The 26,858-nt window shown below is 43.1% G+C and overlaps 1 protein-coding gene across 2 annotated transcripts in view; it reads left to right on the forward strand.

The window, feature by feature from the left end:
• slc37a2 (solute carrier family 37 member 2) overlaps positions 1 to 26,858 on the forward strand; it is an 85,216-nt gene that overhangs the window by 44,202 nt on the left and 14,156 nt on the right. For both annotated transcript variants that reach the window (XM_069894478.1, XM_069894477.1), the window contains exons 6-13: positions 216 to 292; positions 3,605 to 3,771; positions 5,718 to 5,755; positions 8,976 to 9,122; positions 11,227 to 11,317; positions 13,045 to 13,107; positions 21,549 to 21,634; positions 24,843 to 24,891. In XM_069894478.1, coding sequence (XP_069750579.1) covers positions 216 to 292; positions 3,605 to 3,771; positions 5,718 to 5,755; positions 8,976 to 9,122; positions 11,227 to 11,317; positions 13,045 to 13,107; positions 21,549 to 21,634; positions 24,843 to 24,891 — 718 coding nt within the window. The remainder of the gene's footprint in view (positions 1 to 215; positions 293 to 3,604; positions 3,772 to 5,717; positions 5,756 to 8,975; positions 9,123 to 11,226; positions 11,318 to 13,044; positions 13,108 to 21,548; positions 21,635 to 24,842; positions 24,892 to 26,858) is intronic.

Below are 26,858 nucleotides of genomic sequence, written 5' to 3' on the forward strand. Positions count from 1 at the left end.
AGTGCAGTGTGACTATTGGAGATGCCATACAAGCTCTCCAACAAGAGCCTGTTTCTGTGCTCTCCAGGTGGCACTGAATGGCACAGGCAAGCTCCCTCCTCCCTTCCTCCTCTCTCTATCTGCAACTATTGCCATAGTTGCTCATTTTTTAAGACCGATTTGAGTCTTATCTGTAACTTTCGGAAAAGTAATTTATTCTCTTTCTTCCCCCACAGATTGCAAATGGTTTGGTGCAGACCACAGGGTGGCCAGCTGTTGTTGCTTGCGTGGGTAACTGGTTTGGAAAAGGGAAGTATGTACTCTATTTTGCTGAATCTACAAAAAAAATTAATTGCAGGTTCAGGACTTGTAAGAGGCCAGTGATGAATTGTTCCATGTCAACCCATCCATCTCATCATGTGAAATGGTTTGGTGGATAAATAATCCCCCTGAGAGAGGAAGTGAAACTTTTTTTTTCCCCGCTGTTGACACTTTATCATCCCCCCCCCCACACCCCCACTCCCCATCTCTCTTGGTCGTGCCCTTGTAACTTTTGGATGACACAATTAAATTTTGCTTCCATTCTTAGCAAGTGGGTTTTATTGCTGCAGTGCTCAGCGTTTATTAACTACCTCTAGAGCCCTGAGAAATAGCAGTGAAATTTTTCCACAGGCCCTACACAATTTACTCAACCTCGTTGATATGGATGTGAGTCACACAAAAGTTGACGGATGGCCGGCTCTCTTCTCTAAAGGAGAGGCACAAAAAAAAATGGCAGACCGTGGAATCCTGAGCAAACTGAGAAGGTCAGGCAGCATCCATGGAGAAAAATGGTCAGTCAGTGTGTTGAGTTGAGACCCCTTCCAAACTCCCTGTGGTCTCTCCATCTACTTTTCTCTAGACCTTCTGTACAATACCTGATCTCCTCTTGGTCCCTCCCCAGCTTCTTTTCTGCCCCCCCCCCCCCCAATAGATGGAATATCACTCTTCTTAATTTAGCCTCGATAAAGGGTCTCTTCCCGAAACGTTGACTGACTGTGGATTCTGCTTGACGCTTTGAGTTCCTCCAGTGTCCCACTGTTTCTTTAGCTCAAGGACATGGGTTAAACCTGGTGCCTTTTGAGGACATTACATTATGTTTGTTCTTACTCAACAAATTTCCTTTTTTTTTAAAAAAAAAATTAAAACTTAAACTGCTATAGGATAGACACCTGTGGTTATAAATGTACTAGACTGTAGATTTCATCAGATGCAAGGATCGACAACGAGATAGACAACAGACTCGCCAAGGCAAATAGCGCCTTTGGAAGACTACACAAAAGAGTCTGGAAAAACAACCAACTGAAAAACCTCACAAAGATAAGCGTATACAGAGCCGTTGTCATACCCACACTCCTGTTCGGCTCCGAATCATGGGTCCTCTACCGGCACCACCTATGGCTCCTAGAACGCTTCCACCAGCGTTGTCTCCGCTCCATCCTCAACATCCATTGGAGCGCTTTCATCCCTAACGTCGAAGTACTCGAGATGGCAGAGGTCGACAGCATCGAGTCCACGCTGCTGAAGATCCAGCTGCGCTGGGTGGGTCACGTCTCCAGAATGGAGGACCATCGCCTTCCCAAGATCGTGTTCTATGGCGAGCTCTCCACTGGCCACCGTGACAGAGGTGCACCAAAGAAAAGGTACAAGGACTCCCTAAAGAAATCTCTTGGTGCCTGCCACATTGACCACCGCCAGTGGGCTGATATCGCCTCAAACCGTGCATCTTGGCGCCTCACAGTTCGGTGGGCAGCAACCTCCTTTGAAGAAGACCGCAGAGCCCACCTCACTGACAAAAGGCAAAGGAGGAAAAACCCAACACCCAACCCCAACCCACCAATTTTCCCCTGCAGCCGCTGCAACCGTGTCTGCCTGTCCCGCATCGGACTTGTCAGCCACAAACGAGCCTGCAGCTGACGTGGACTTTTACCCCCTCCATAAATCTTCGTCCGCGAAGCCAAGCCAAAGAAAAGAAAGAAGACTGTAGATTTAACATCTTTAAATGGGAATAGAATTTTAAACAACCTGCAGATGCTGTAAATCTGAAACAAAAGCAGAAAATACTGGAAAGACTCAGCAGTTTGGGCAGAATCTGTGGGGTGAGAAATAATTAATATGTTGTGTTGTAAACCCCTGTGTGGTCAGGAAGTGTGATGTGGTATACCATCATGACTTTAAAGGAAACTGGCATATCCTTCATGAGATAGAAATGATGGTCAACAGGTGGCAGTGTGATACAACAGGAAGTGCTGCTGCTTTACAGCTCCTGCAACCAAGTTTGCCCCTCACCTCTGGGAGTGCACTGTGTAAGGAGTTTGCATTGTTGCCCCTACAACCATGTGGGATTTCCCCAGATGCTCTGGTTTCCTCCCACATCCCCAAGGCATACTGGTTGGTAGGTTAATGTTACTATAAAATACCCCTGGTGTAGTTAGGTGATAGGAGAGTCAGGGTGGGTTTGACAGGCGTGCAAGTGAAAGTAGATTACAAAGAATTAAGTGAGAGTTTTGTGGTCTGAGTTGGTACAGACGTGATGGACCAAGACAACTATTGCTTCCTCATGAGATAATACAAGATAAATTGTGGAAAAGAGCAAGGAACTGAGGCAAATTTAATGGCTCTAAAATGAGCTGACACAGACGTGTGGGCTGAATGGCCTTTCTATCGTGCCAGAGGACAAGCATTGCTGTGTTTTTCTGTGAGATTAAATAGTAATCCATCAGGAAAAAAATGCCTGGAAGGTGCTGAAATATGTGCCTTTATTATAAATGTCAAATTTTCTTTTCGATCTTTATCAGAGGCTCACTTAGTTGAAGCTGTGGTCAAGCTGAACCAGGAATGGAACTGAGTCTGGCACCCATTGTTGCCTGATTTCAGGAGGGACTGGGCTATTAAAGGTGCCTTCTCATGTGATTTAACTCATGAGGGAAGCAATTGGGCAAGCCTTTCTACTGATGCTCTCGGGAAAAGAGCATATTTATAGCTACTCATTAAAACTGGGATTTGATCTGGCCATCTTTCAATAGGTTTGCTGTCTGTGTGACTGCTGACATTATGAGAGCTATGTTGTGCCTTGAGTGCCATTCAACACAAATGTTTAAATACCTCAACACCCAAATACACAACCTAACACTGACCTCCTCCATGAGTGACGGGTAGCAGGTCTCTGCCTGGTCGGCAATAAGTCAATCAGATGAAAGGAAAAGAAATTAAGCCCGTTAGTCCTCAATAAAATGAAAGCTGACCTGTAGCCTTGCCTGGCGTCCATATCTTGAGCAAATAGTATCCATCTCCTTTCAAGATTCTTCAAGTGGTCCTCAGTACCAGGACGCCATGGAAGAGGAAACTCCAGTAAACATGGCATACCTTCAGATTGAAGCTTGTGCAGTAGATCATTTGCCCAGACAATTGCTTGCAATATCCAGCTGAGGGAGGCCAAGGCCATGTAGATTTTGGGCAAATTCAGTCTTAAGAATGCCTGCTTTGGCCATCTTTCCTCTCTTATTAAATCTATTCTTGTGATTTTTTTTTTCCACTCTCTTCAAAGCGCATAATGTTAATTTTGCTCCCCTATTCAATTTGACAGGAGAGGTTTCATTATGGGAATCTGGAATTCTCACACATCAGTTGGGAATATTCTCGGCTCTTTGATTGCTGGGAGCTTCGTGTCCTCTGCCTGGGGTTTATCATTCATAGTGCCCGGTGCCATTATTGCAGGAATGGGAATAGTCTGCTTCTTATTTCTGATAGAATGTAAGTATTGCATTGATTTTGTGCATGAAGGATTTCCTGCTTTGTGTAATGTGCCGGGTGAGAACCAAATGCTACAGACAAACTTGCAATGTGGCCACATTTTGATTACCAGTGTTGTGTGCAGCAGCATTTCTGATGTGCCAGAAACTTGACCATAGCTTTGTGCCGAAAGTCCACTCCTCCCATCTCCCCATTGCAAAGTGCCTCTCTGTTCTGTGGAAATGGGGATTGTATGGCTGGAGAAACCAGCCCTTAGACAAGTAGTTGTCATAGTGACCGTGATGCTCTGACTGGCAAGTTTGATTGACACTAGGGTGCAGGTAAATTTTCTTTCATGTGGGGTGGGAGGAAAGTGGGACTGTCCCTCCAACCCTCCCCCCAGCTTTCTCAAACATGTCTGTGGGGGAAAAGTGTGGTGGGACCCCCATCAGTCAGCATCATTGTAATCTCCCGCACACCTTTAAAGTCATTAATGCACAGAAATAGACTCTATGGCCCATCTACCATATTTTCACTCCTATAATGCGCACACGCATATGCCGCACAGGTGTAGTATTCTAAATTCCATCTGGTAAAAGCAATTTGAATTTAAGTGGAACGAGATAAAGCACATGCCAGTATCAGCAACAGTTAATCTCCCGCAATTAACACCCAATCAACTTCCCCCACAGGTGTCAATTGCCCATTATATCGATGATATCCTGTTGCAACACATTAACAAGCTTTGGAGAGAAAGCAATTAAAGAGATCAAAGGCTTCAGAGTTGAGCAGAATTTTACTTCTAATGTTGCCTCAAGTCAGAGGCACTTGATATGTTAATCTCCTCCCTCAGGGACAGGTCTGAACAACAAACATTGATAAGATGCAGTACCCTAGCTAGAATTTCCTGTTTAATAGGAAGACCATGGCATTCAGTACAGAGTTATTCCCAAGATCAAAATTTCCTGTGCCCGCTATAAATTGTGTGGATTCTATTCCCATGCTCGCTAATATTCCAACACTCACTATAAATTGCTGGTTTGACTTTCCCACACACGCTATTAATTGTGCGCGTTCTTTCAACATGTAGAAATATTCTCGTATAGTGGGTACACATAATGCCCGGGGGGGGGGGGGGGGTGGGGGTGGGAGGAGTACCTGGTTTGTAAAATACGCATATAATGCATGCGCTATAAGTGTAAAGATACAGTAGTCTGTGCTGAAATATTATTCCACCTAGTCCCATTGACCTGCACCCGGAACATAGCCCTCCATACCCCTCTCATCCATGTACCTATCCAAATTTATCTTAAATGTGAAAATCGGGCCCACGTTCACCACTTCAGCTGGCAGCTCATTTCACAATCTCATTACTCTCTGCATGAAGAAATTCCCTGTAAACATTTCCCTTTTCACCCTTAACCCATGCCATGTAGTTCTTATCTCACCAAGCCTCAGTGCAAAAAAAAAGCCTGCTCACATTTACTCTCTCTCTATCTCTCATGATTTTGTACACCTCTGTCAAATCTCCTCCCATTCTCTGACACTCCAGGGAATAAAGTCCTAACCTATTTAAACTTTCTCTGTAACTTAGTTCCTCAAGTCAAGGCAACATCTTTGTAAGTTTTCTCTGTACTCTTTCAATCTTACTGATATCTTTCCTGTAGTTAGGTGACTAAAACTGCACACAATACTCCAAATTTGGTCTGACCAATGTCTTCTACCATTTCTCCTTAACATCCCAACTTCGACACTCAGACTTGATTTATGAAGGCCATCAATCCAAAAGCTCTCTTTACGACCCAATCTACCTGTGATGCAACTCTCAAGGAATTATGTATCTGACATCTGCGTGGTTAAACTGGCTAGCTGGAGAGCCAGGGAGGGAAAGAACTCCATAGGATGATCCTATTTAAATAAATATAATGATGTTTGGTGTTGATAAACGTTTCATCTTTTATCTATAGATCCTGAAGATGTGGGCTGCACTTCTCCTCAACACCATGTAAGCAGATTGACTGCCTTTCTGTACCTTTAGAATCAAAGAGTTTATGAAATAGGCCTAACACCATTTGAACCAAACCTACACTGTATAATTCATCCTATTCCCTACCACCACCCCCTGCCCCACCAGCCTGAGACATTGGTTACGTATCTTTGCAATTTAAAGTACACTGACCTGCTAAGTTTCTCCAGCATTGAGTTTTACCCAATTCCTCCAGTGCTGCCTTCAGTGATGCCCCTCTTGAATTCTAGTGGTCTCTGTGCTGGAGTGGGTACAGGCTCTGGCAAAACAGTGTCCTGCTTTTACACTTAAAGTTTATTTGGGGGAACGGGGTGGACAGAGATTCCATTTCTTCCAAATTTTTTTCCGGAATCAATCTGCCATCAGATCTACATGTTGCAAAGATTAGAAGGCAATTTTTTTTTTCTATTTCAATATCCCATTTCCCAGTAATCCCACTCTGACCACCACCCCCCCCCCACCCCCCAAATTTCCCGATATCACCATCTGCTGCCACCAGACTTCCATCCCAGCCTCCTATTCACTCTCTGCATCGATGTGAGTTGCTACCTCAGGAAGGTAGGAAAATTCAGAAGGACCCCCACTCCCATTCACCCTGGTTATAATCCCTTCTCACTACTACTTTTAAGCCTGAGGTCCAGCACCTCTAAATTCAACATTTTTAAAAATCTAACAGTTATCATCTTGTACCTCCCTGAACTACCCAAACCTCGACCATAAACAATTCCAGGACCACCAAAAGAGTAGTCCATGTTGTAGAAATATCACCTCTTTTTCTTGCTCTAACTGCAACTGTGAATATTTATCTACCCTGTTTTATTTGTTCTCTCTCTGTCTTGGCACATTGTGATAAAGTAGGTAATTTTAGTTGGTATGTCTTGCATCCCTGTTTGGCTGCAGCAAGTGCAGCAGGCTATCAAGAAGGGAATGATGGCCTTCATTGCTAGAGGGATGAACTTTAAGAGCAGGGAGGTTATGCTGCACGTGCATTATATACTGGTGAGGCCACATCTGGAGTACTGTGTGCAGTTCTGGCTCTCGTTCTTGAGGAAGGATGTACAGTAAAATCCCCATAATCTGGCATTCAATCAACCAGAAACTCAAATGGCTAAAAAAAAGAGGAAATAGATAAATATTTAAAAACGAATAAAAAACTTTTTACATAAAAGTTTAAAATTGTAAAAGTAAATGTTCTCCGAAGCAACACACAATTCCTTGCTGACAAAAATTCAGCCAGCAGGCGCCCCAGTTGTGTTGTCTGCAGCAGCTGTTTGAATAAAGTTGTGTTTGAATAAAATGGTGGCGCACAGGATGAAGAGCTTGTTGAAGCCGCTCATCGTTGGGGTGACTCTCCCAATCTGTCCCCCTATCCCTGCCTAGTAAGAGTCTTTATCTATATTGGGTATATTAGTTAAGGATGGTGGGGTGGGGGGGGGGGGGTATGGTTAGCATAGTGGCTAGCGCAACGAGGTTGCAGAGTTTGCAAATAAGGTTCAGATTTAAAGGGAAGTGCACTGAGAGCCTGACCAGGATGCTGACGGGGAAATAAGTCGGGTTATGCTGAGGGCCTGACCAGGACACTGACGTGGAGGTGAGTCAGGTTGCACTGAGGGCCAGACCTGGACTTTGGCGTGGAGGTGAGTCAGGTACGCTGAGAGCCTGACCGGGACACTGGTGTGGAGGTGAGCTAGGTTGTGCTGAGTGCCTGACCGCGACACTGGCATGGAGGTGAGCTGGGTTACGCCGAGGGCCTGACCAGGACATCAGTTTGATGAGCCGGTCGATGCCACTTGCCGCTCTCCCAAAGTATCTCCCTATCCCTGCCTAGTAAGAGTTTAGATCTTTATTAGCATTGGGTATATCTGTAAACAGGGGAGAGGGAGGTTAATTATGAAGGGAGCCAGGTTAGTGTAACAGTGCAACACTTAGAACGCCAGCGATCGGGGTTCCACTTTAAATTTAAATTTTGTAAGTTATGGGAATTACTTGTTTAAAGTGAACTTTCATAATTAAAGACTGAAATACTGATTTTTTTTTTCCAAATTACTTTACATTTTGCACTTTGTTTTGTCTTTTAAACTGTGTGTTCTTAATGCAGGTCTATTAATTAGGCATTGTAAGAGTGTGTCTCAGACAACCGGAAAATTTGTATTTCCTACATCTGTGATCCCTGTAGGTGCCAGATCATGGGGATTTTACTGTACTGGCTTTGGAGGTGGTCCAGAGGAGGTTCACCAGGTTGACTCCAGAAATGAAGGGGTTAGATTATGAGAAGAGATTGAGTCGTCTGGGACTAAGTTGCTGGAATTTAGAAAATGAGAGGAGATCTTATACAAACATATAAAATTATGAAAGGCATAGATAAGGTAGAGGTAGATAAGTTATTTTAATTCGTGGCGGAGACCAGAACTAGGGGACATAGCCTCAAGATTCAGGGACGGAGATGAGGAGGAACTCCTTTTCCCAGAGGATGGTGAATCTTTGGAATTCGCTGCCCATTGAAGCAGTGGAGGCAACCTCAGTAAATATATTTAAGACAAGGTTAGATTTATTTTTACATATTGGGTAATTAAGGGATATGGGGGAAAAGGCAGGTAGGTGGAGATGAGCCTGTCATCTCATTGAATGGCAGAGCAGGATTGACGGGCTGGATGGCCTACTCCTGCTCCTATTTCTGATGTTCTTGTATAAGAATTTCGGTGGATTGTACATGTGTATATGACAATAAACTCTCATTACAGATTCACCTACACATAGGGGACAATTTACAGGGGCGAATTAATTTGCCAGCCCACACGTCCTTGAGATGTAGGTGGAATGTGGAGTAAATGGGGTGGAAATCCATAGGGTCACAGGAAGAACATGCAAATGCCTCCTCATAAAAGACATCAGGACTGGAGAAGTGAGGCAGCTACTGTCATACCTCTCTGGAAATTATGTTTCCCTCTCGGGGCTTGAATCACTATTTTATGTGGGTAATTTCTTCATTCATAAACTCTTGTAGTCTCCCTCAATGGTGGCTTGGGAAGGGAGAGCAAAAGCCATGCAGATACAATTGAAAGATAGATAAAGGCCTTGAATTATCCACCACCACCTATTCTGGAAGCCAACTAGGCCTAGTCTGGAGGCTGTCAAAGGACGAGCTGTGTTTTTATCCCTTTGGGCTGCATGAGATATAATTCCTTGCTGTGCACTACAGGACAAGCCAGAACAGGAGCCGTTGTTACGCCATGATAGTGTGGATGAGATTTTCATCAGCCCTAGCCATTCTGAAGGCAGCTTCAATCCCATTGTCAGCAACGCACAGCCCTCGGCAATTAGCTTCTTGGGAGCACTGAAAATACCGGTGAGTACCAAGGAGCCTGGTAATCCCTTCCTGTGTATAACTGTGAAACAAACCATTGTCATAAAATTGAAATTTGATCTTGCTAAGCTCTGTGGCAGAACTGGCCATTTTGCTTCAAGTCCTCGAACGCTGTAATTATAACATACAGCACAGTACAGGCCCTTTGGCCCTCGATGTTATGCCGACCAATATGTTCCAAAAAAAGTACTAAACCCTCCCTACCCTATAACCCTCTATTTTTCTTCCATCCATGTGTCTAAGAGTCTTTTAAATGTCCCCAATGTTTCAGCCTCCACCACTGTTCCCAGCAAGGTGTTCAAGGCACCCACAACTCTGTTTTTTAAAAAAACAAATCCCCAATGTGTCTCCTAAACTTCCCTCCCTTAACTTTGTACATATGTCCTCTGGTGTTTGCTGATCCTGCCCTGGGAAACAGATGCTGGCTGTCCACCCCATCTATGCCTCTCATAATTTTGTAGACCTCTTTCAAGTCTCCTCTCATCCTTCTATGCTCCAAAGAGAAAAGTCCCAGCTCTGCTAACCTTGTCCCATAAGACTTGTTTCCCAATCTAGGCAATATCTGGTAAACCTCTACACGCTCTCCATAGCTTCCACATCCTCCCATAATGAGGTGACCAGAACTGAAAACAAGTGTGGTCTTATCATAGATTTGTGGAGTTGCAGCATGACCTCTTTACTCCTGAAGTCAATCCTCCCATTCATGAATCCCAGCATCCCAAGGCCTTTTAACTGTTGTATCAACCTGAACGGCGACCTTGAGGGGTGTATGGATTTGGACCCCAAGGTCCCTCTGTTCATCCATACTCTTAAGAAACTGACCACTAACCCTGTACTCAGCCTTCTGGTTTGCATCACCTCACACTTGTCCGGATAGAAACCCACCTGCCACTTTTCTGCCCAACTTTGCATTGTCTTGTAACCTTCAACAACCTTCAGCTCCATCCACAACTCCTTCAACTTTCATGTCATCCGCAAACTTACTAACTCATCCTTCCGCCTCTTCATCCAGGTCATTTATCAAGATCACCAAGAGCAAGGGTCCCAGCACAGATTCCTGCGGCACCTCCACTAGTCACCGACCTCCAGGCAGAGTACTTTCCTTCCACTACTACTCTCTGCTTTCTTCCTACAAGCCAATATTTTACCCACACAGCCAAGGTTCCACTGATCCCGTGCCTCATAACTTTCTGGTTTATATCCATATAAAACATATCCTCTGTTTTTCTCTCTTCATTCCCTGACCTACCGGGCATATTCTACGCTCAGAATTTTGCACTCTTATATTCTCATTCACGAGCTGCCCTTGTCATCCCATTGACTGGGAAGGCCTATCTCCACTGCAATCTCCACTTCATATGATTAGAAACATTTGCTCTATCCTAACCTTCATTCCTCTCCCTTCACCGTGACTTTAACTTGTTTTCTTTCTTTCCCAGTTCTGATAAAGGGTTGTTGACCTGAAACATTATTTCTCTAAGGATGCCGAGTGCTTCCAGCACCTTCATTTGTGAACAAAGACCATATTTATTGATAATCACTCAATGAAGAGTTGAAAAATGTGAAGAAAAGGGATGATGTAGTTCTTGAAGCATTGTATTATGTAATTTCAAAGCAGAATTAACATGTAGTCATTTTAATGTAATGGGTCTTGTGTTTGTCTGGGTTTAATCAAAGGGAAAGTGAGCTTGTTGGTTTGTTGGTGTTGGTTGGATATCCTGAGGGATTCTGAAAGAGTCTACCAAGATCTACTCAGTTCATTTTCAGGCCATCTATCATTTCAGAGTAAAGAGAATACAACGGTTTAAATTTTTTTTTTAAACTATTAATGCTGGAAATTTTAAATAAAAACCGAAATGCTCAGTCTCCCAGCAATTTAATGAGCATCTTTTATCGTCTTCCCAGTATTGATGAAGGGTCTTCAACTCAAAACGGTTATATGCAGCCGAGCCTGCTGAGTTTTTCCAGCATTTTTTATTGGAGTTTGGATTTAAACAGATGATGGGGGAACGGGTAAAGAGAAGGCGAGTGCAGCCCGATAGTTCCATGAGCATGGTAATTGAAAATGCTTCTCCTGTTTGGACAGGGTGTGGTGGAGTTCTCGCTGTGTTTGCTCTTTGCCAAACTTGTCAGCTACACGTTCCTGTTCTGGTTACCACTCTACATTTCATCCGTGGGTGAGTTGGATGTACTTGTGCTTTTTGAAAGGGGGAAACTATTTTTTTTTCCAGTTGGATTCCAGAGTGCTACTGGAGTAGATATTAGGGTTACACGGTTAGTGGAGCAGTTAGGATAATGCCATAACAGCGCCAATAACCCAGTTTTGAATCCACTGGTGTCTGTAAGGAATTTGTACTTTCTCCCTGTGGATGTGTGAGTTTCCTCCGGGTGTCCCAGTTCCAAAGATATATGGGGTTAGAAGGTTAATTGGTCAAATGGGTGTACTTGGGCGGCATGGGGTTGTATGCTGGAAAGGCTGTATCTCCTGGAACAGGGGCGGACACTTGGAAACCATTATAAAATATATATTGGTGTTCTCCCAAGAAAAGATGGAAACAGCAGACCATCCGGCTTGGTGCAGCAAAACAAGTTATTGGTTGAGGTGGGGCTGACCAGGAGTTTCTGCTGTTGAGCTAGATGGAGGGACTTTCCCATCATGGACGGGTGGAGTGATGGGTTGGAATGTGTTGACTGCTGATACCTTTGTGGCTCCAGTGAGGCAGTTAGAGGCCAGATGTGCGAGCAACTCACACCTCAATGCCAAGAGCAACTTGAACTTGACAACCAGGGTTCTTTCCCGCATTAGGAGAGAGCCCTGCTCCTACGCTCCCTTTTTCTGTTCCAACCAGTGCTTGGTGTGAGCCCAGGTTTCTCTGTCAGGCCAGCACCTTCAAGTTGCAGGTGTTGGGGTGAACAGTGCAGAGGGTGGACAGAGGAAACTGGCCTCACTCTTGCTATTCTAGTTGGTGAGACCCGTCCACCTCATTCTGTGGGCTGATGGCAGATCCAAGCTGGAGACAGCAAAGCCCTGTGTGCAGAGAGAAGTGCCTCCACGGTCTGGCACTGTTGCATTGCGTGTGTCTGTATTCTCCTTTGTGGATTCTGCAAAGATCTTGATGCAACGCTCCGAGGCTTTCCCAACTCCAGATTTGATGAGGATGCTTCTCATTGCTTAAGTTTCAAGGGATACTGATGAGTGTAGCTTGGGAAGCCAACTTGTTATCTGAGACAGGTTGGGCCGGGTGGGGGGGGAGGGGTCGGGGTGCTCTTTCTGGGCTGTAAGGCCATTAATTTACACCATTATTATAATTGTGGTTTGTGTTAAGCAAATATATCTGATTTGTGGATTTTTCTCTCTAATCCCATTTTGGAGGATACTTCCAAAAGTACGTTCATCTGTCTTTTCCTGGTTTCCAAGTGTCTGCCCCTGTTCCAGGTGGAGATGATAAAAAAACAGCTCAGTAAGCCTAGTCTATCACCTTTCGCAAACTCTGGGTGATCTGGAGCTCCATAACAGTGGGAAAGGTGACAACCAGTGATCACAGACAGAGGGGTCACCAACCACATTGAAGTAAATGTCCAGATTAAATGGTTAAACGCTTCTGCTTGTTTGAAGAGGTGCAACGAAATTTGGTTAAGGGTTAGCACAAGTAGGCCTTTTCATTATGTTTCCTCGAGGGGAAAAAAATGCTTCCACTGGCACAGTGGCAACACCCTAGCAGATGTGCCTGGCTTCTTGGAGTCTGTCTTGGGCTGCCTTGCATCTGACTTTGGACTGAGTGGAACCAACTGAGTCACAGTTCACACTTCCATCAGATGTGAAGATGAGCACAAGTTCTTGCATTGAGAGACTTCCTGCAGTAAGGGTGGACGAGCTTCTCTAATTATTTTCTTCATATTTCAGCTCATTTGAATCCTAAGGCTGCTGGAGATCTCTCGACGCTCTTCGACGTTGGTGGTATAATTGGTAGGTCGTGAGTAGATGTATAGACTTCTCGGACTTGTTGGCTGAAGCAATATTGTCAATGAATTGCAGGTGGGGTGAGGCCTCATAAATCTTTGGAGCCAACAAAATCAATTTAATTCAATAATATGGTGTTAAAAGAGCAGGCAATCTACAGCAACTCTTCCCAATAAAAGTGGGATATTTTCTCCGGGGAAATTAAGTGAAAAGAGAATGATTTTATGCAAACAACGTGCATTAAGTTAATCTCTCTCTTTCAATGGCGTGGCTTACAAACTTATATAGGTGCTTAATCTTTTACCTGAAATCCTCAGGACCAGACACTTTTCGAATTTTGGAATTTTTTGGATAATGGAATAATATTAAAATGGCAGTACTTCTAAGTAATTGCAAGAGGGGGGGGGTCAACAGTGGTGTTGGATGGGGAGGTGGTAAATGATAAAGATAGACCACTCTCTATCTACTCACCCGCCTGAGTTGTGCTGCCGCTTTCTCCCCCGCCCGAGTTGCGCTGCCTCTCTCTCCCCCCGCCCGAGTCGCGTTGCCTCTCTCTCCCCCCCGCCCGAGTCGCGCTGCCTCTCTCTCCCCCCCGCCCGAGTCGCACTGCCTCTCTCTCCCCCCCGCCCGAGTCGCGCTGCCTCTCTCTCCCCCCCGCCCGAGTCGCGCTGCCTCTCCCTCCCCCCCGCCCGAGTCGCGCTGCCTCTCCCCCCGCCCGAGTCGCGCTGCCTCTCTCTCCCCTCGCCCGAGTCGCGCTGCCTCTCTCTCCCCCCCGCCCGAGTCGCGCTGCCTCTCTCTCCCCCCCCGCCCAAGTCGCGCTGCCTCTCTCTCCCCCCTGCCCAAGTCGTGCTGCCTCTCCTTCCTGCCCGAGTCGCGCTGCCTCTCTCTTTGTAACGATGTATAGCTTTTTACAATTGTGCTGGAATTAGGGACAATAATGCTTTAAAATATCTAGTCTGGTTCTAACTCTGACCTTAGGCCTGCATTGAAATATTTAATACTATCCAGATTTTAGAAAGGTTTTTAAATTTTCAATTTACTGCAGCTCTTTATCCTGCCTTTTTCAAGCTCCTTGTTTGTCTTCATCAGTACCTCCAGCAATGATCTCAGCCAGTTAGTGGTAGGGAAGCTACATTTAACTTTAGTGCCCCTGTGTGCTATCGAGAGCTCTGAATTGGGCAGGAGAGAGCAGGTTCAACATATGTGGTTAGTTAGCGCAATGCTACGACAGCGCCAGTGACCCATGGACAAATCCGGTGTTGCTTGCAAGGAGTTTGCCCTTGTCTGCATGGGTTTTCCCTGGGTGCTCCAGTTTCCTCCCACTTGCCAAATTGTACAGGGTTGTAGGTTAATTTGGGTGTAATTGGGCAGCATGGGTTTAAATGCCTGGAATCTGCTTCTACCGTGCTTTAAATATATATTTTTTTAATTTTTAATTTTTAAAATTTAGATATACAGCACGGTAACAGGCCTTTTCATCCCACAAATCCGAGCCGCCTAATTGACACACAATGAACCTCCGCCCCAAATACATTTCAAACAGTGGGAGGAAAGCAGAGCCCCTGGGGACGCAGATATGGGGGGATCGTACAAACTCCTTACAGACTGTGCCGGATTCAATCCCCGGTCCCAATTGCTGGCGCAGTAAAAGCGTTGCCCTAACTGCTGCACCAACCATACCACCCTGATGTAAGCTGGCCTCTTAATCTTAATGGCATTCACATGAAGTGCATGTTGTCTGTTGAAGGAGAGAGCATACTCGGATGAGTGGTACAGTTAGAGAAGTGGCTATGGAAGTGCCAGCACCCCAGATTCAAATCCAGCACTGTCCATACGGAGATTGTACATTCTACCTGTGTCTGCGTGGGCTTTCTCCAGGTGTTCCAGTTTTCTCTCACATTCCAAAGACGTGCAAGATTAGTAGGCTAATTGGTCACGTGGGTTTAATTGAACAGTGTGAACTCGTGCGCTGGAATGGACTGCTACCATGCTGTGTATATATATTAAAAAATGTAGTTGGGGATGGTCACTAATTGTATGACACTTATTGGTGGGGTAAGCTCTGGTGAACTGGCAACTTTATAAAAGCATTTTAGCTTGGAGTTCCATATCCTCCTCCTTGCCAAACCAGAGATGTGCTCTTCTCTTTACTACACCCCACTAATCCCCTGCATCTCGAAACATTAGTTTTCTCACTTGTCCAATCGTGAAACATTGACACTATAATTCCCTCCCCGCTCTCTGTGTAAAAGAGCTGAGATTTGCTTGCATCTTAGACTGAAGGAAAGCATCTGGTCATCCCTGTAAAAACAATGCATTGATTCTTCCTTTTTAAATACAGAAAACACCATCTTTTAACAATTAAGTTGCATTATCCATTCTGATATTGTATTGATACACACAAGTTGTAAAGTGGACAAAGGTGTTCTAATGCAGTCTGTTTATCACCCCACACATACAAGTCATTCTGAGCACAGAATCGTCTCTGTTCCTATTACCACAGATTCCATTTCTTTAAATAATTTCATCATAAATGTTGATACAGCCTCTTGCCCTGTCATTGCTCCAAGATACAAATTTCACTTCCTCACTGCTCTAGTTAAAAAGAAAAATTCTTTTGCTAGGTTCTGACCTAATAACTTCATTGTCAGTCTATGACATTGTTGCTTACACTTGAATTATTGCTGTGCAGTCCTATTCTACTGACCCAACTTTGTCCTATAAATGAAGCCAGTTTTTCCTTTATCATAATTAATAATCTTAAAAAGTCCATTTTATTCGTCACCAATTTACTGGCTCCCCATCAGTCGTGTTGGGAAGAGGGTCAGATTTGGTTGGCTCACAGAGAGATGAGATTGGACACAAGTGTTACAGTAACATGTAACTTTAATTAACACATGGGAAGCAAACAGGGGAGAACGTTAAACAGTACTCGATCACTATTCACTCAAGCAACAATATAGACATTCACCTCGGACCTAGGTTGGACTCCAACAGTGGTAAATCTATGCTCGACCTTCATCAAGGCATTGCATGTTGGAACGCAGATATGCAGAGCTATGTTCTCCTGGAGAAGATTACCTATAACTTAAGGATGAAATACTACACCTTCCTTAAAATTTGGCAACCGTACCCGTGTTATACAGGTGCAAAGATGTGGTTCTTTGTGCTTCGTCGCTCTATCCGTTCCCTTCTGCCTTCTCCATGGAGGGAGGGGTGGGTAGTGGGATCCATCTTAATCAGGTTAAGACACTAACATTTAAAGACCTGGGGGGCAGTAGTGGGGGTACTGACAAATCCTATGATTATGGTTTTTTCCTTTGAGTTTGCTTTTACTTTCTCGTAACGATTTTTTAAGTGTAATTGTTTTGTTTTACTTTTTGGTCCTTATGTCCTTGTCAGGAAGATAAAGGGATACTGATATATGTTAGAGGGATGAGGGCTAATTTATTGCTGCCCTTTTTTGTTTAGGGAAACTGTCTATTTAATTTTGTCTGAATGTATTAATTGTGAAAATTGGGGTGGGAATGGCAGGAAAAAATTGGGCTCGACAGTGAAGCTTGTATATAATTGGAGAATGTAGTGTGTTTTTTATTATGGATTAAGTTTGAAAAATGTTAAATAAAATATTCCAAAAAAAAACCTGTACTCAACCCGCTCACACACTTTTATTCTTACACACACCTAGTTCCCTGTACCAATGAAGGTGCAGCTCTCTGCAAGTATTGATCTAGTACAATACTATGGCTTAGCTTCCAGGCTAGTATTTTGTGCGTTTTTTCTCCTAGCTCATAATACTTCGGCTTTAATTTCATTATGTTCTTCTCCATCTTATATTTTGTAGTGTTTCATATTTTAATTTTTTGTCCACCAATTCTCTTTTTGTTGTATCTTCCCATGTTGCTAGTCATTTTTCTGTACTTACTATTTCCCTTTGCAGCTGATCTACTTCCCAATTGTAGTCCTTTTTCATCTTAGTTACATAACTTATTATTTGCCCTCTGATGAAGGCTTTCATTGCATCCCATAATATAAATTTATCTTTCACTGAATCCGTATTTATTTCAAAGTACATTTTAATTTGGCCCTCAATAAATACTCTAAATTCCTGTCTTTTAAGTAGCATGGAGTTTAATCTCCATCTATATGTTCTTGGTGGGATGTCCTCCAGTTCTATTGCTAATAACAGGGGTGAGTGATCAGATAACAATCTAGCTTTATATTCCGTTTTCCTAACTCTCCCTTGAATATGGGCTGACAACAGGAACAGGTCAATCCTTGAGTATGTTTTATGTCTACTTGAATAATATGAGTATTCCTTCTCCTTTGGCTGTTGCCTCCTCCATATATCCAAAAGTTGCATTTCCTGCATTGATTTAACCATAAATTTGGCTACTTTGTTCTTTTTGCTAGTCTTTTGACCAGTTTTATCCATCTTTGAATCCAAATTAAGGTTAAAGTCCCCTCCTATCAATATATTCCCCTGCGTATCTACAATCTTCCAAAAAATATCTTGCCTAAACTTTTGATCCTTTTAATTAGGTGCATATATATTGACTAAATTCTAGAGTTCTAAATATATCTAACACTTTATCATTACATACCTCCCTGCTGGATCTATTATTTCCTCCTCTATTTTGATTGGTACATTTTTATTGATTAATATAGCTACACCTCTGGCTTTTGAGTTGTATGATGCTGCCGTTACGTGCCCTACCCAGTCTCTCCTTAATTTATTGTGTTCCACTTCAGTTAGATGCGTTTCTTACACGAATGCTGTATCTATTTTTTCTTTTTTCAATAAATTTAATAGCCTCTTCCTTTTGATTTGGTTATGTATTCTGTTAATATTTATAGTCATATTGTTCAACATGGCCATCTCATACTCTGTTTACATCTCATTTCTGCTTCCTCACCACCACCTTTCCCCGTTCCCCATTTTCATTTCTCAGTTTTCCTTTTTTGAACGCACTGTATGACAACACTTCTAAAACATAAAATACTTCAACCACTCCCACATCTAAAATTCCCTTAACCCCCCCTCTCTGAGTCACCCCTTGTCCCTTGCCGGGCAACCACAACTCCCCTCTCCATTCGGACTACGAACCCGTTCGCAAGTGTCAACTGATTTCGCAGTGACTGTTATTCTCTCCTACCAACCCCCTCCAGAAAAGACTTTTATCTTCACATTAAAACAAAGCTCCTTCTTTTTTCTTCTCTTTTTCTTTTTTTAACCCCCCTCCTCTTTTTCCCCCCTTCTCCCTTACTTTCCTTTTCTTCCCTCCTTTAGTTCTTACTTATACATTATTTTTACATCTTTATATGTAGTTTGTCGTCATTCTTCGTTCTTGTTACATCTCTTCATCTCTCTTTCTATCCTGCAGGCGATCTGCAAATTCTCATGCTTTCTCTGGATCCGAGAACAGTCTGTTTTGCTCCCCCGGGATAACTATTTTAAGCTCCGCTGGATATCTTAACATAAATATATAGCCTTTTTTCCATAGGATCGATTTTGCTGCGTTAAACTCCTTCCTCTTCTTTGGAAGCTCAAAACTTGTGTCTGGGTAGAAAATTTTTTTTTGACCTTTGTACTCCAGTGGTTTTTTTGCCTTCTCTCATTTTATTCATTGCCTTCTCCAATATATTTTCTCTTGTCATATATCTCAGAAATTTTACTAAAACAGATCTTGGTTTTTGTTGTGACTGTGGTTTTGGGCTAATGTTCTGTGTGCCCTTTCTATTTCCATTCTTTCATGCATTTCTGGCATTCCCAAGACTTTTGGGATCCATTTTTTAATAAATTCTTTCATATCTTTGCCTTCTTCATCTTCCTTAAGGCTCACTGTCTTTATGTTGTTTCGCCTACTTTAGTTTTCCATTATATCCATCTTCTGAGCTAACAACTCGTGTGTTTCTTTAACTTTTTTGTCACTTTCTTCAAATTTTCTTTTTAAGTCGTTCACTTCCATTTCTACCGCCATTACTCGTTCTTCCACATTTTCTAATCCTTTCCCTACATCTGTAATGACCAGCTCTATTCTACTCAGTTTTTCTTCTGTACTTTTCATTTCATTTCACTAAATTCTAGTGTCAACCATTCTTTTAATGCTTTCATTTGTTCTTGAAAATTTTTTTTATCTATGTACTGTCCATTCATTTTACCTTCTATTCCTCTGTGCAGAGCTTGGTGTTCTTCTTCTGTGTCTGCTCTTGGGTTTGTGTCTTCTACTTCTCTTCCTTGTATCTGTGTCTCTTCTGACTTTCTTGTTGAGCTGCTTGCCTCAGTTTGTTGGGTTTTTTTTTCATGGCTTCTTGATGTTGGTCCTCTTCTTCTGGGATGGTTGTCTGTTGGGCCTCCTGCTTCTGTTTTTCTTTCTCATCTCTCCCTTTCCCGTTGCTTTCCTTTTCTTCCAGCTGGGAGCCCTGCTGTCGGGCATTTCTCAGCTGTTCGTGCTGTGTAGTTTCACCCCACAGCTGGTCCCCCCTCCCGTCGGTGTTCTCCTTTTCCTTATTGTGCGTATTGCGCACCTATTTGGCTCAGTGAGCCATTTTTGCAGTCCTGCAGTCGGGAGGTCGCGACCCTGCAGGGTCTCCACTAACCTCAGGGAGTGGGCTCCTCTTTCCACGGCGGGTCCCTGGTTTTTCGTGCAGGTAAGGCCTTCTCCTTTCTCTTCCAGCGTCTTTCCTTCTTTTTTTTTTCCCATTTATGGTTTTTCTTTCTTAGGTGCCACTTTCTTTTCTCTACACCTTTATCTTTTATTTGTTGTGTTTTATGTATCACATTTGCTTTTCCTTCACTTTTTTTCTTCTTTTCTGGAGAGGACTGATATTCTCCTACCGGCTACTAATCCATCACGTGACTCCTCCTACTATGGCTTAGCTTCAGTATAGTGCACACCTTGTCCACGACACTTCCAGTAGCGACCTGATGTGGAGCAATGTCTGGGGCTTGGAACACAAGGCAGAGAGAGAATGTGCTGTGCGTTGGTGTTATATACAATGCTGATCTGTGTTTCTAGCCAATAATAACCCTAGGTGATTTAAATTGGCCAACGGGAAGGTGTGCACTAATAGGTGGACGGAGTCCAACCTTGATTGACAGGTGATGTGATTTCTGAATAAGTTTCAGATGGGGAGAACACGACCACCCGCGATGCACACATTCCAGACAGGCAGGGAGGCCATCTTTCCTTCACACACAACACCACTTTTGGTCTGTTCATGCATTGTAAATTTAGTAAAACCCCCAGTATCCGGCATCAATAGAGATTGGAAGAAGTTGATATTTTCCAATTGCTTGAGCTTGCGTGTTGCATGATTGGTGAACTATCAGTTTTAAATGAGTGTTTTTAACCTATTTATTTTCTGTAATTTTTTTGGCTTGTTGCTTGAGGCTGCCGATTGCTTGAATTCTGGATAACCGGGGTTTTGCTGTATTACTCCAAACTTCTGAGCAAGTACCATATATGCTGTTATATAGGATGACTATATAGGATGACCCTCGAATTTCCACCTAAAAAGTTGATTTAGAGTGGTACCTTTTGTAGAAGATAACTCCCTCCCCCAAAATCTGGAACTTATCGCTGACAAGTAGATGCTGTTAAAAGCAAATCAGAATATTTTAATTAAAAATTACCCTGTTAAGGTTTCAGTTTTATTTGGCTATTTTAAAATAAACCACAGTTGGCTCCTGTAACAGGCCATTTAAAGCCTGTCCAGAGCCAACGGCAGTCGGTCTGGGCAGATGGACCCCATGGAGGAGTGCTGAGTTTGCAAATAATTAACGGGGCATCGGAGCCAATGGGAAGTTGGTCATGGCACTGAGACTTCGTTGTCAAGATTTGCATTTTTGATCCAGCGTATAGGGTGACCTATTTTAAGGTGAAAATTTTAAGTTTTTGGATCATCCTATACAACGGCATATACAGTACAAAAGATTTCCATCTCTTTTTACTGATTACTTTTGCTATTCATGTTCTTACAAGTGGTTTAGATTTTCCCTCAAACTTTTAGAAAATTGGCTTTTCCAGTTCAATTTAAGTTTGTTACCATGTGTACCAAGGTGCAGAGAGAAAACTTGCTTCCAGCTGAATCTACCGTACATCATTCAGCAAGTAAAACACAGCTGAAGGGCAGAGTTTGAGCTCAGTTGGTACAGAGTGAAGGCAACATAATTTTACTAGTGTGAGATCCCTTCAGGAGTCTGATAGTGACGGGACAAAAGCTGAGCTTGAATCAGGTGGTATGCGATCTCCCACTCGCGAATCTTCATCCCGGGGGAGGAGGGTGAAGGGAGTTTGGCCACGGCGGGGTCTTCTAATGCGTTAGCTTCAAAGTCTTTCCTTGATGTTCAATGTAAAAGTACAGAGAGGAGCCATAGGCATGCCCTGAATTTCCCCAACTTTTAAGATGTGAAGGTTGCTCACTGTCACTCTCTGTCTCTCAAGGTGGGATTCTGGCTGGAATCGTTTCTGATTACACTGGAGGGAGAGCCTCTACGTGCTGGATTATGTTGATCATGGCAGCTCCGATGGTAAGAATTGTTGGACGGGCCAGAGAAAGGGTAAAACATGCGTGCATCTAAGCATTTTTTTCTGTAAGAAATCCAATGTTTTCCCCTCCCCTTTCCTCCTCTTGCCCTTTGCTCTGGAACCCACAAACTGGTTGCACTCTGCGAACCGATTCAGAACCACAAAAACAGATTTATCTCACCCGGAAAGAAATTAGTGCTTGGTTCATGTTGTAGGAAGGATAACCATGGGGCTGGACCCAGATATCTGAGTGCACTTGGCAACTGTGCCCTTGGTTTTGGAGAATGAAATGAGTGAGAGTAGGATTAGTGTAAAAATGGTCAGCATGGAGTTGATGGGCTGAATACCTTGTTTCTTCGCTTTGTTTCTCTGTGACTGAATGAAAGGCTTTTTGGGTAAATGAGAGTCCATGCTGCCTGGAGGAGGATGGAGCAAAGGCCCAACCCCTTTAGACCTGACCCCTCCCCTCCAAGAAAACATCCAATCCCTTCAGACTTATTGTCTCTACCGGAAGGCAAGGCCCAACCATTTTAGACCCCCCCCCCCCAAGAAAATACCCAACCCCCCAACCAATGTTCCCTCTAATTTTTATCAGTCAGCAAAAATCTTGTGCAAATTTTTTTCCTCTGACAAAAGTATGTGTGCACTGAATGCTTGTGCACATGTAAAATTGATCGCTTAAACAATAGAAGCATTGCACGCCTGTAGTAGAACTATTCTGCCAAAAAAACATGTGTTTCTATACAGTACAATCTTTAGATCTGAACGAAGTACAGAATGAGACATTTGTTGACAGATATGTATGTGATTTCATCAACTGTTAATGTGTGAAAATCTGCTTATGCTTTTTTTTATTGTTCTTTCTGAACAATATAGTCTCCAGAAATTTGAACCCATAAATTTTGCTTCGCCAGCTGTCTGGGTGTTGAACATACTTTTCCATATGTTCATTAATGTATTGAACTGAACGTAAAGAGTTATTCATTTTAACAGCTAACAACACGCTGTCGATAAGAACTTTGATCTCCTCTGGGTTTGATCATTTTCGCTCTCACTCATCTGAACTATCACGTAACACGTGTAGTGCTCCTGCAATGGATAACGACAGGTTTTGTGGCCTGAGCTTTTGTACACCGTCCAAATGCAATTTACTTGCCAAATGACACTTCAAAAATTCAAGTTTCCAAATATTTCTTTCCACGAACAAATTCTCCAGCAACATTCCCATCATGATAATACAGATAACTCCAGTTTCCAAATCATACATAAATATTTCTCGCAGATGAACGCTCATGACCTCATGAGCTTTCAGTGCAGCAGTTTCAACTATTCTGTTAAGCCATTCAACTTTAAACAAATGCAGTTCTTTTGTGCTTTCATGCTCTTCACTTTTGAATTCGACTTTTATCGAATTTGAATTTTATTGAAAAAAAAATTTACTATCTACAGAATTTGAAACAGATCTTCGTAAACATTACGATATGAACACTGTCCCCCAAACATGGCTGCAGCTGTACAAACCAGAACAGGAAAGGTGAGGTGACGTAAATTAGTGATGTGCAAATGTGATATTTGAAAAACCGACGAACTAGTTAACAGGAGCAGTTAGCTAAGAGATTATTTTCACTAAGTATAATTATTAGTTACTAAATTATTTTCAGTATTCCTTTTGTGCGCTAGTTGCAAAACGTGTGTGGGCGTGCGCACGCAGCGCAAGGGGAACCTAGCCCCCCAGCCCGCGATTCCTTCAGATTTGACACCACCTGAGGAAAGGCCCGACCCCTTTAGAACCCTCCACCCGCCTCGCCCCGAGAAAGGACGGTGGTGAATGTATGAGCTGAGTATGTCCAAAATGTCGACCAAACAACAAAATCTTTCTTTGATACTAATGATGTCATGGCATCATGTATCATTAAGTAATGATTCAAAGGAAGGGAAATTGCAGGTAAGTATATCCATGGAAGTTCCAGATTGGTGTGATTTGGGCCACCTCCCAATCTGGTAAGAAGACTCAGGATGAGAGTTCACCCACCAGTGCCCTCACACCCGTCAACAGCATTGCACTGTCTTAACTCATGATTGGAGTTGGAAAATACCTGGTTGATTTGATGTGTGGTTGGTCGTCTCAAGCTGCCCAGAATTCACCTATAAATTTCCTCTCACTAAAACATTGTTCGATCCCAATATCATCAAAAGTGAGGAAAGGTCAGTAATAGGATTAAATCTGGTGGGAAGAAGTTTACAGGAAGTATAGGGCCTGCTTAAGGGAATATATACCTTTGTGTGATCATAGAACATTACAGCCTAGTACAGGCCCATCAGCCCACGACATTGTGCCAACCTACTCCACAATCTAATTTTTCCCAACCTTACCCCCATAACCCTCCATTTGTTTTGCATCCATGTGCCTGTCTAAGAGTGTTTTAAATGTCCCTATTGCCCCAGCCTCCTCCACTATCCTTGGCAATGCATTCCAGGCATCCACCGCTCTCTTGAGTTTAATAAAAACTTACCTCCAACATCTCCCCTAAACTTTCTCCTTAAACAGGTGTCTTCTGGAATCTGCCATAGTTGCAAAAAGCTGCTGGTTGGCCATCCTATCTGAGATCCTCATAAACCTGTATCCCCCTATTAAGTCACCTCTCATCCTTCATTGCTCCAAAGAGAAAAGGCCCAGATCTGTCTGTCTTGCTTCATAACACCGAGATTGAGGAGGGTGGAGATTTGAGGTGGGGGGGGGAGAAGAATAGTGAAGTATTGCAAGCATGCAACAACAAGTTACATAACCAAGGTTATATTAAATTTTAAATTTCTTAAAGTCTTTCATTTGTATTAAATTTAGACATACAACATGGTAACAGATAATTTCTGCCCATGAGCCTGTGCCGCCCAATTTACATCCCATTAACTGGCTTCCCCAGTATGTTTTGAACGGTGTGAGGAAACCAGAACCTCCAGGGAAAACCCACACAGGAGAACATACAAGCGCCTTACGGACGGCGCGGGATTAGAACCCCAGTCCCGATTGCTGGCGCTGTAAAGGTGTTATGCTAACTTATTTTTCCTTAACATTAATTCTAATGTTGGGAAGTGAGTTTTCTCCTTGCATTTATTAAATTCCAATTCTGTTACACTGTAATCAAAAAGAGCCTCACTAGTCAAATAAACTATCTATAACCCAGGTGCTGATGTGTTTCATTTTTGTTTCAGCTCTTCCTGTATAACTATATTGGGAAAAATGGACTTTCAATAATTATAGGTAAGTCCAGAGGGATTTCCTTTGTTTTTCCTTATTATTTGAGATCTGGTTGTTTCCAACAAATGGAAGCCCCAGATTTTATGTCACGTGGTTTAATTTTTATGTTCTTTGGGGGTAGAGAGTTGTAAAATTAGACCAGACACAATTCATGTCACCATTGCTGGTGTGTCCCAGAACCAGGTGCAAAATAATTTCCTCCCACACCACTGTACACTGGAGCTCAAAGCTTCACCCGATCACCATTACTCAACAACCTGTATAGAGCCATGTTTTTACAGAGAGCAATACAGCAGGAAAGGAGACTCTTCAGTCCTTTTGTCTGTGCTGAATTATTATTTTGCGAATTCCGTTTATAAATTGCTCCATCTTCTCACCAATTTTAGTTTACTCAATATTAGCCCGTACCAATAGATTTTCCAAGTCAAACATTCTATGAATAAATTTCATTTGTGCCCAAATTTTTCTTAAATGAGAAAAGTAAGCCCACATTCACCACTTCAGCTGGCAGCTCATTCCACACTCCTGCCTCTCTCTGTGTGAAGTTCCCCATAAACCTTTCCCCTTTCACTCTTAACCCATGTCCACTGGTTTGTATCTCACCTACCCTCAGTGAAAAAAGCCTACTTGCATTTACTGTAACTATACCCCTCATAATTTTATATACCTCTATCAAATCTCCCCTCCTACACTCTAGGAAATGAAGTTCTAACCTGTTTAACCTTTCCCTGTAACTCAGTTCCTGAATTTAGACATACAGCACAGTAACAGGCCATTTCAGTCCACAAGTCCATGTCACCCAATTTACCTACACCTCTGGTACGTTTTGAATGGTGGGAGGAAATCAGAGCCCCCAGGGAAAACCCTCACAGACACGGGGAGAATTCCTTACAGACAGCACGGGATTCAAACCCCGGACCCGATTGCTGGCGCTATAAAAGCATTGCGCTAACTGCTATTTCCAGGAACATCCTAGTAAATCTTCTCTGCACCCTTTCTAACTTTATTGATAACTTTCCTCCTGTCCTGTAGTTCGGTGACCAAAATTGCACACAATACTCCAAATTTGGCCTCACCAATATCTTATACAACCTCACCATAACATCCCAACTCCTATATTCAATACTTTATTTATGAAGGCTAATATGCCAAAAGATCTCTTTGCAATCCTGTCTACCTGTGACACCATTTTCATGCAATTATATATCTGTCTTCCCAGATCCCTTTGTTCATCCACACTCTTCAGTGGGGGGAGAGAGAGAGGTGGGGCAGGGGGGGAGAGGGATGTAGGGAGAGACACAGGGGAGAGAGAATTGCAGGGGCGAGATGTAAATGTGTGTAAAGGAGCTGTGGGCCCAGAAAGCACTCCTGCATTGACACATCTTTCCACACCTTCAAATTAAAGGTGAAACGTTTAACCTTCTCACAGAGAGTGTGAGAGTATGGAAGCTGAAGTGATGAATGCGGGCTCAATTATGACATTTAAGAAAAATTTTGAGAGGTATATGAATGGGAGAGGTATGCAGGGCTATGGCCTGGGTGCAGGTCAGTGGAACTAGGAAGAATAATAGTTTGGTACAGTCTAGATGGGCTGAAGGGCCTGTTTCTGTGCTGTAGAGTAAACTTACTCAACAATCTAAACCTTCCTTACCTCATACCCATAACTTTTTTCTTGTATCCATGTGGTTGACTAAGAGTCTTTTAAATGTCCCTATTGGACCAGTCTCCACCGCCACCCATGGCAATCCATTCCACGCACCCACCACCCTCTGTGTAATGTCTCCCCTAAACTTTCCTCCTCTCACCTAATGCAGATGCCATTTGGTATTTGGCATTGTCGCCCCAGGGAAAAAGTGCCGGCTCTCCATTCCACCTATCCCTCTCATAATCTTGTAGTGCTCTATTAAGTCACCTCTCATCCTACTTTGCTCCAAAATGAAAAACCCTAGCTCTGTTAACCTTGCCTCATG

The sequence above is a fragment of the Narcine bancroftii genome, chromosome 8 (assembly GCF_036971445.1).
Source record: "Narcine bancroftii isolate sNarBan1 chromosome 8, sNarBan1.hap1, whole genome shotgun sequence".
NCBI lineage: Eukaryota > Metazoa > Chordata > Chondrichthyes > Torpediniformes > Narcinidae > Narcine > Narcine bancroftii.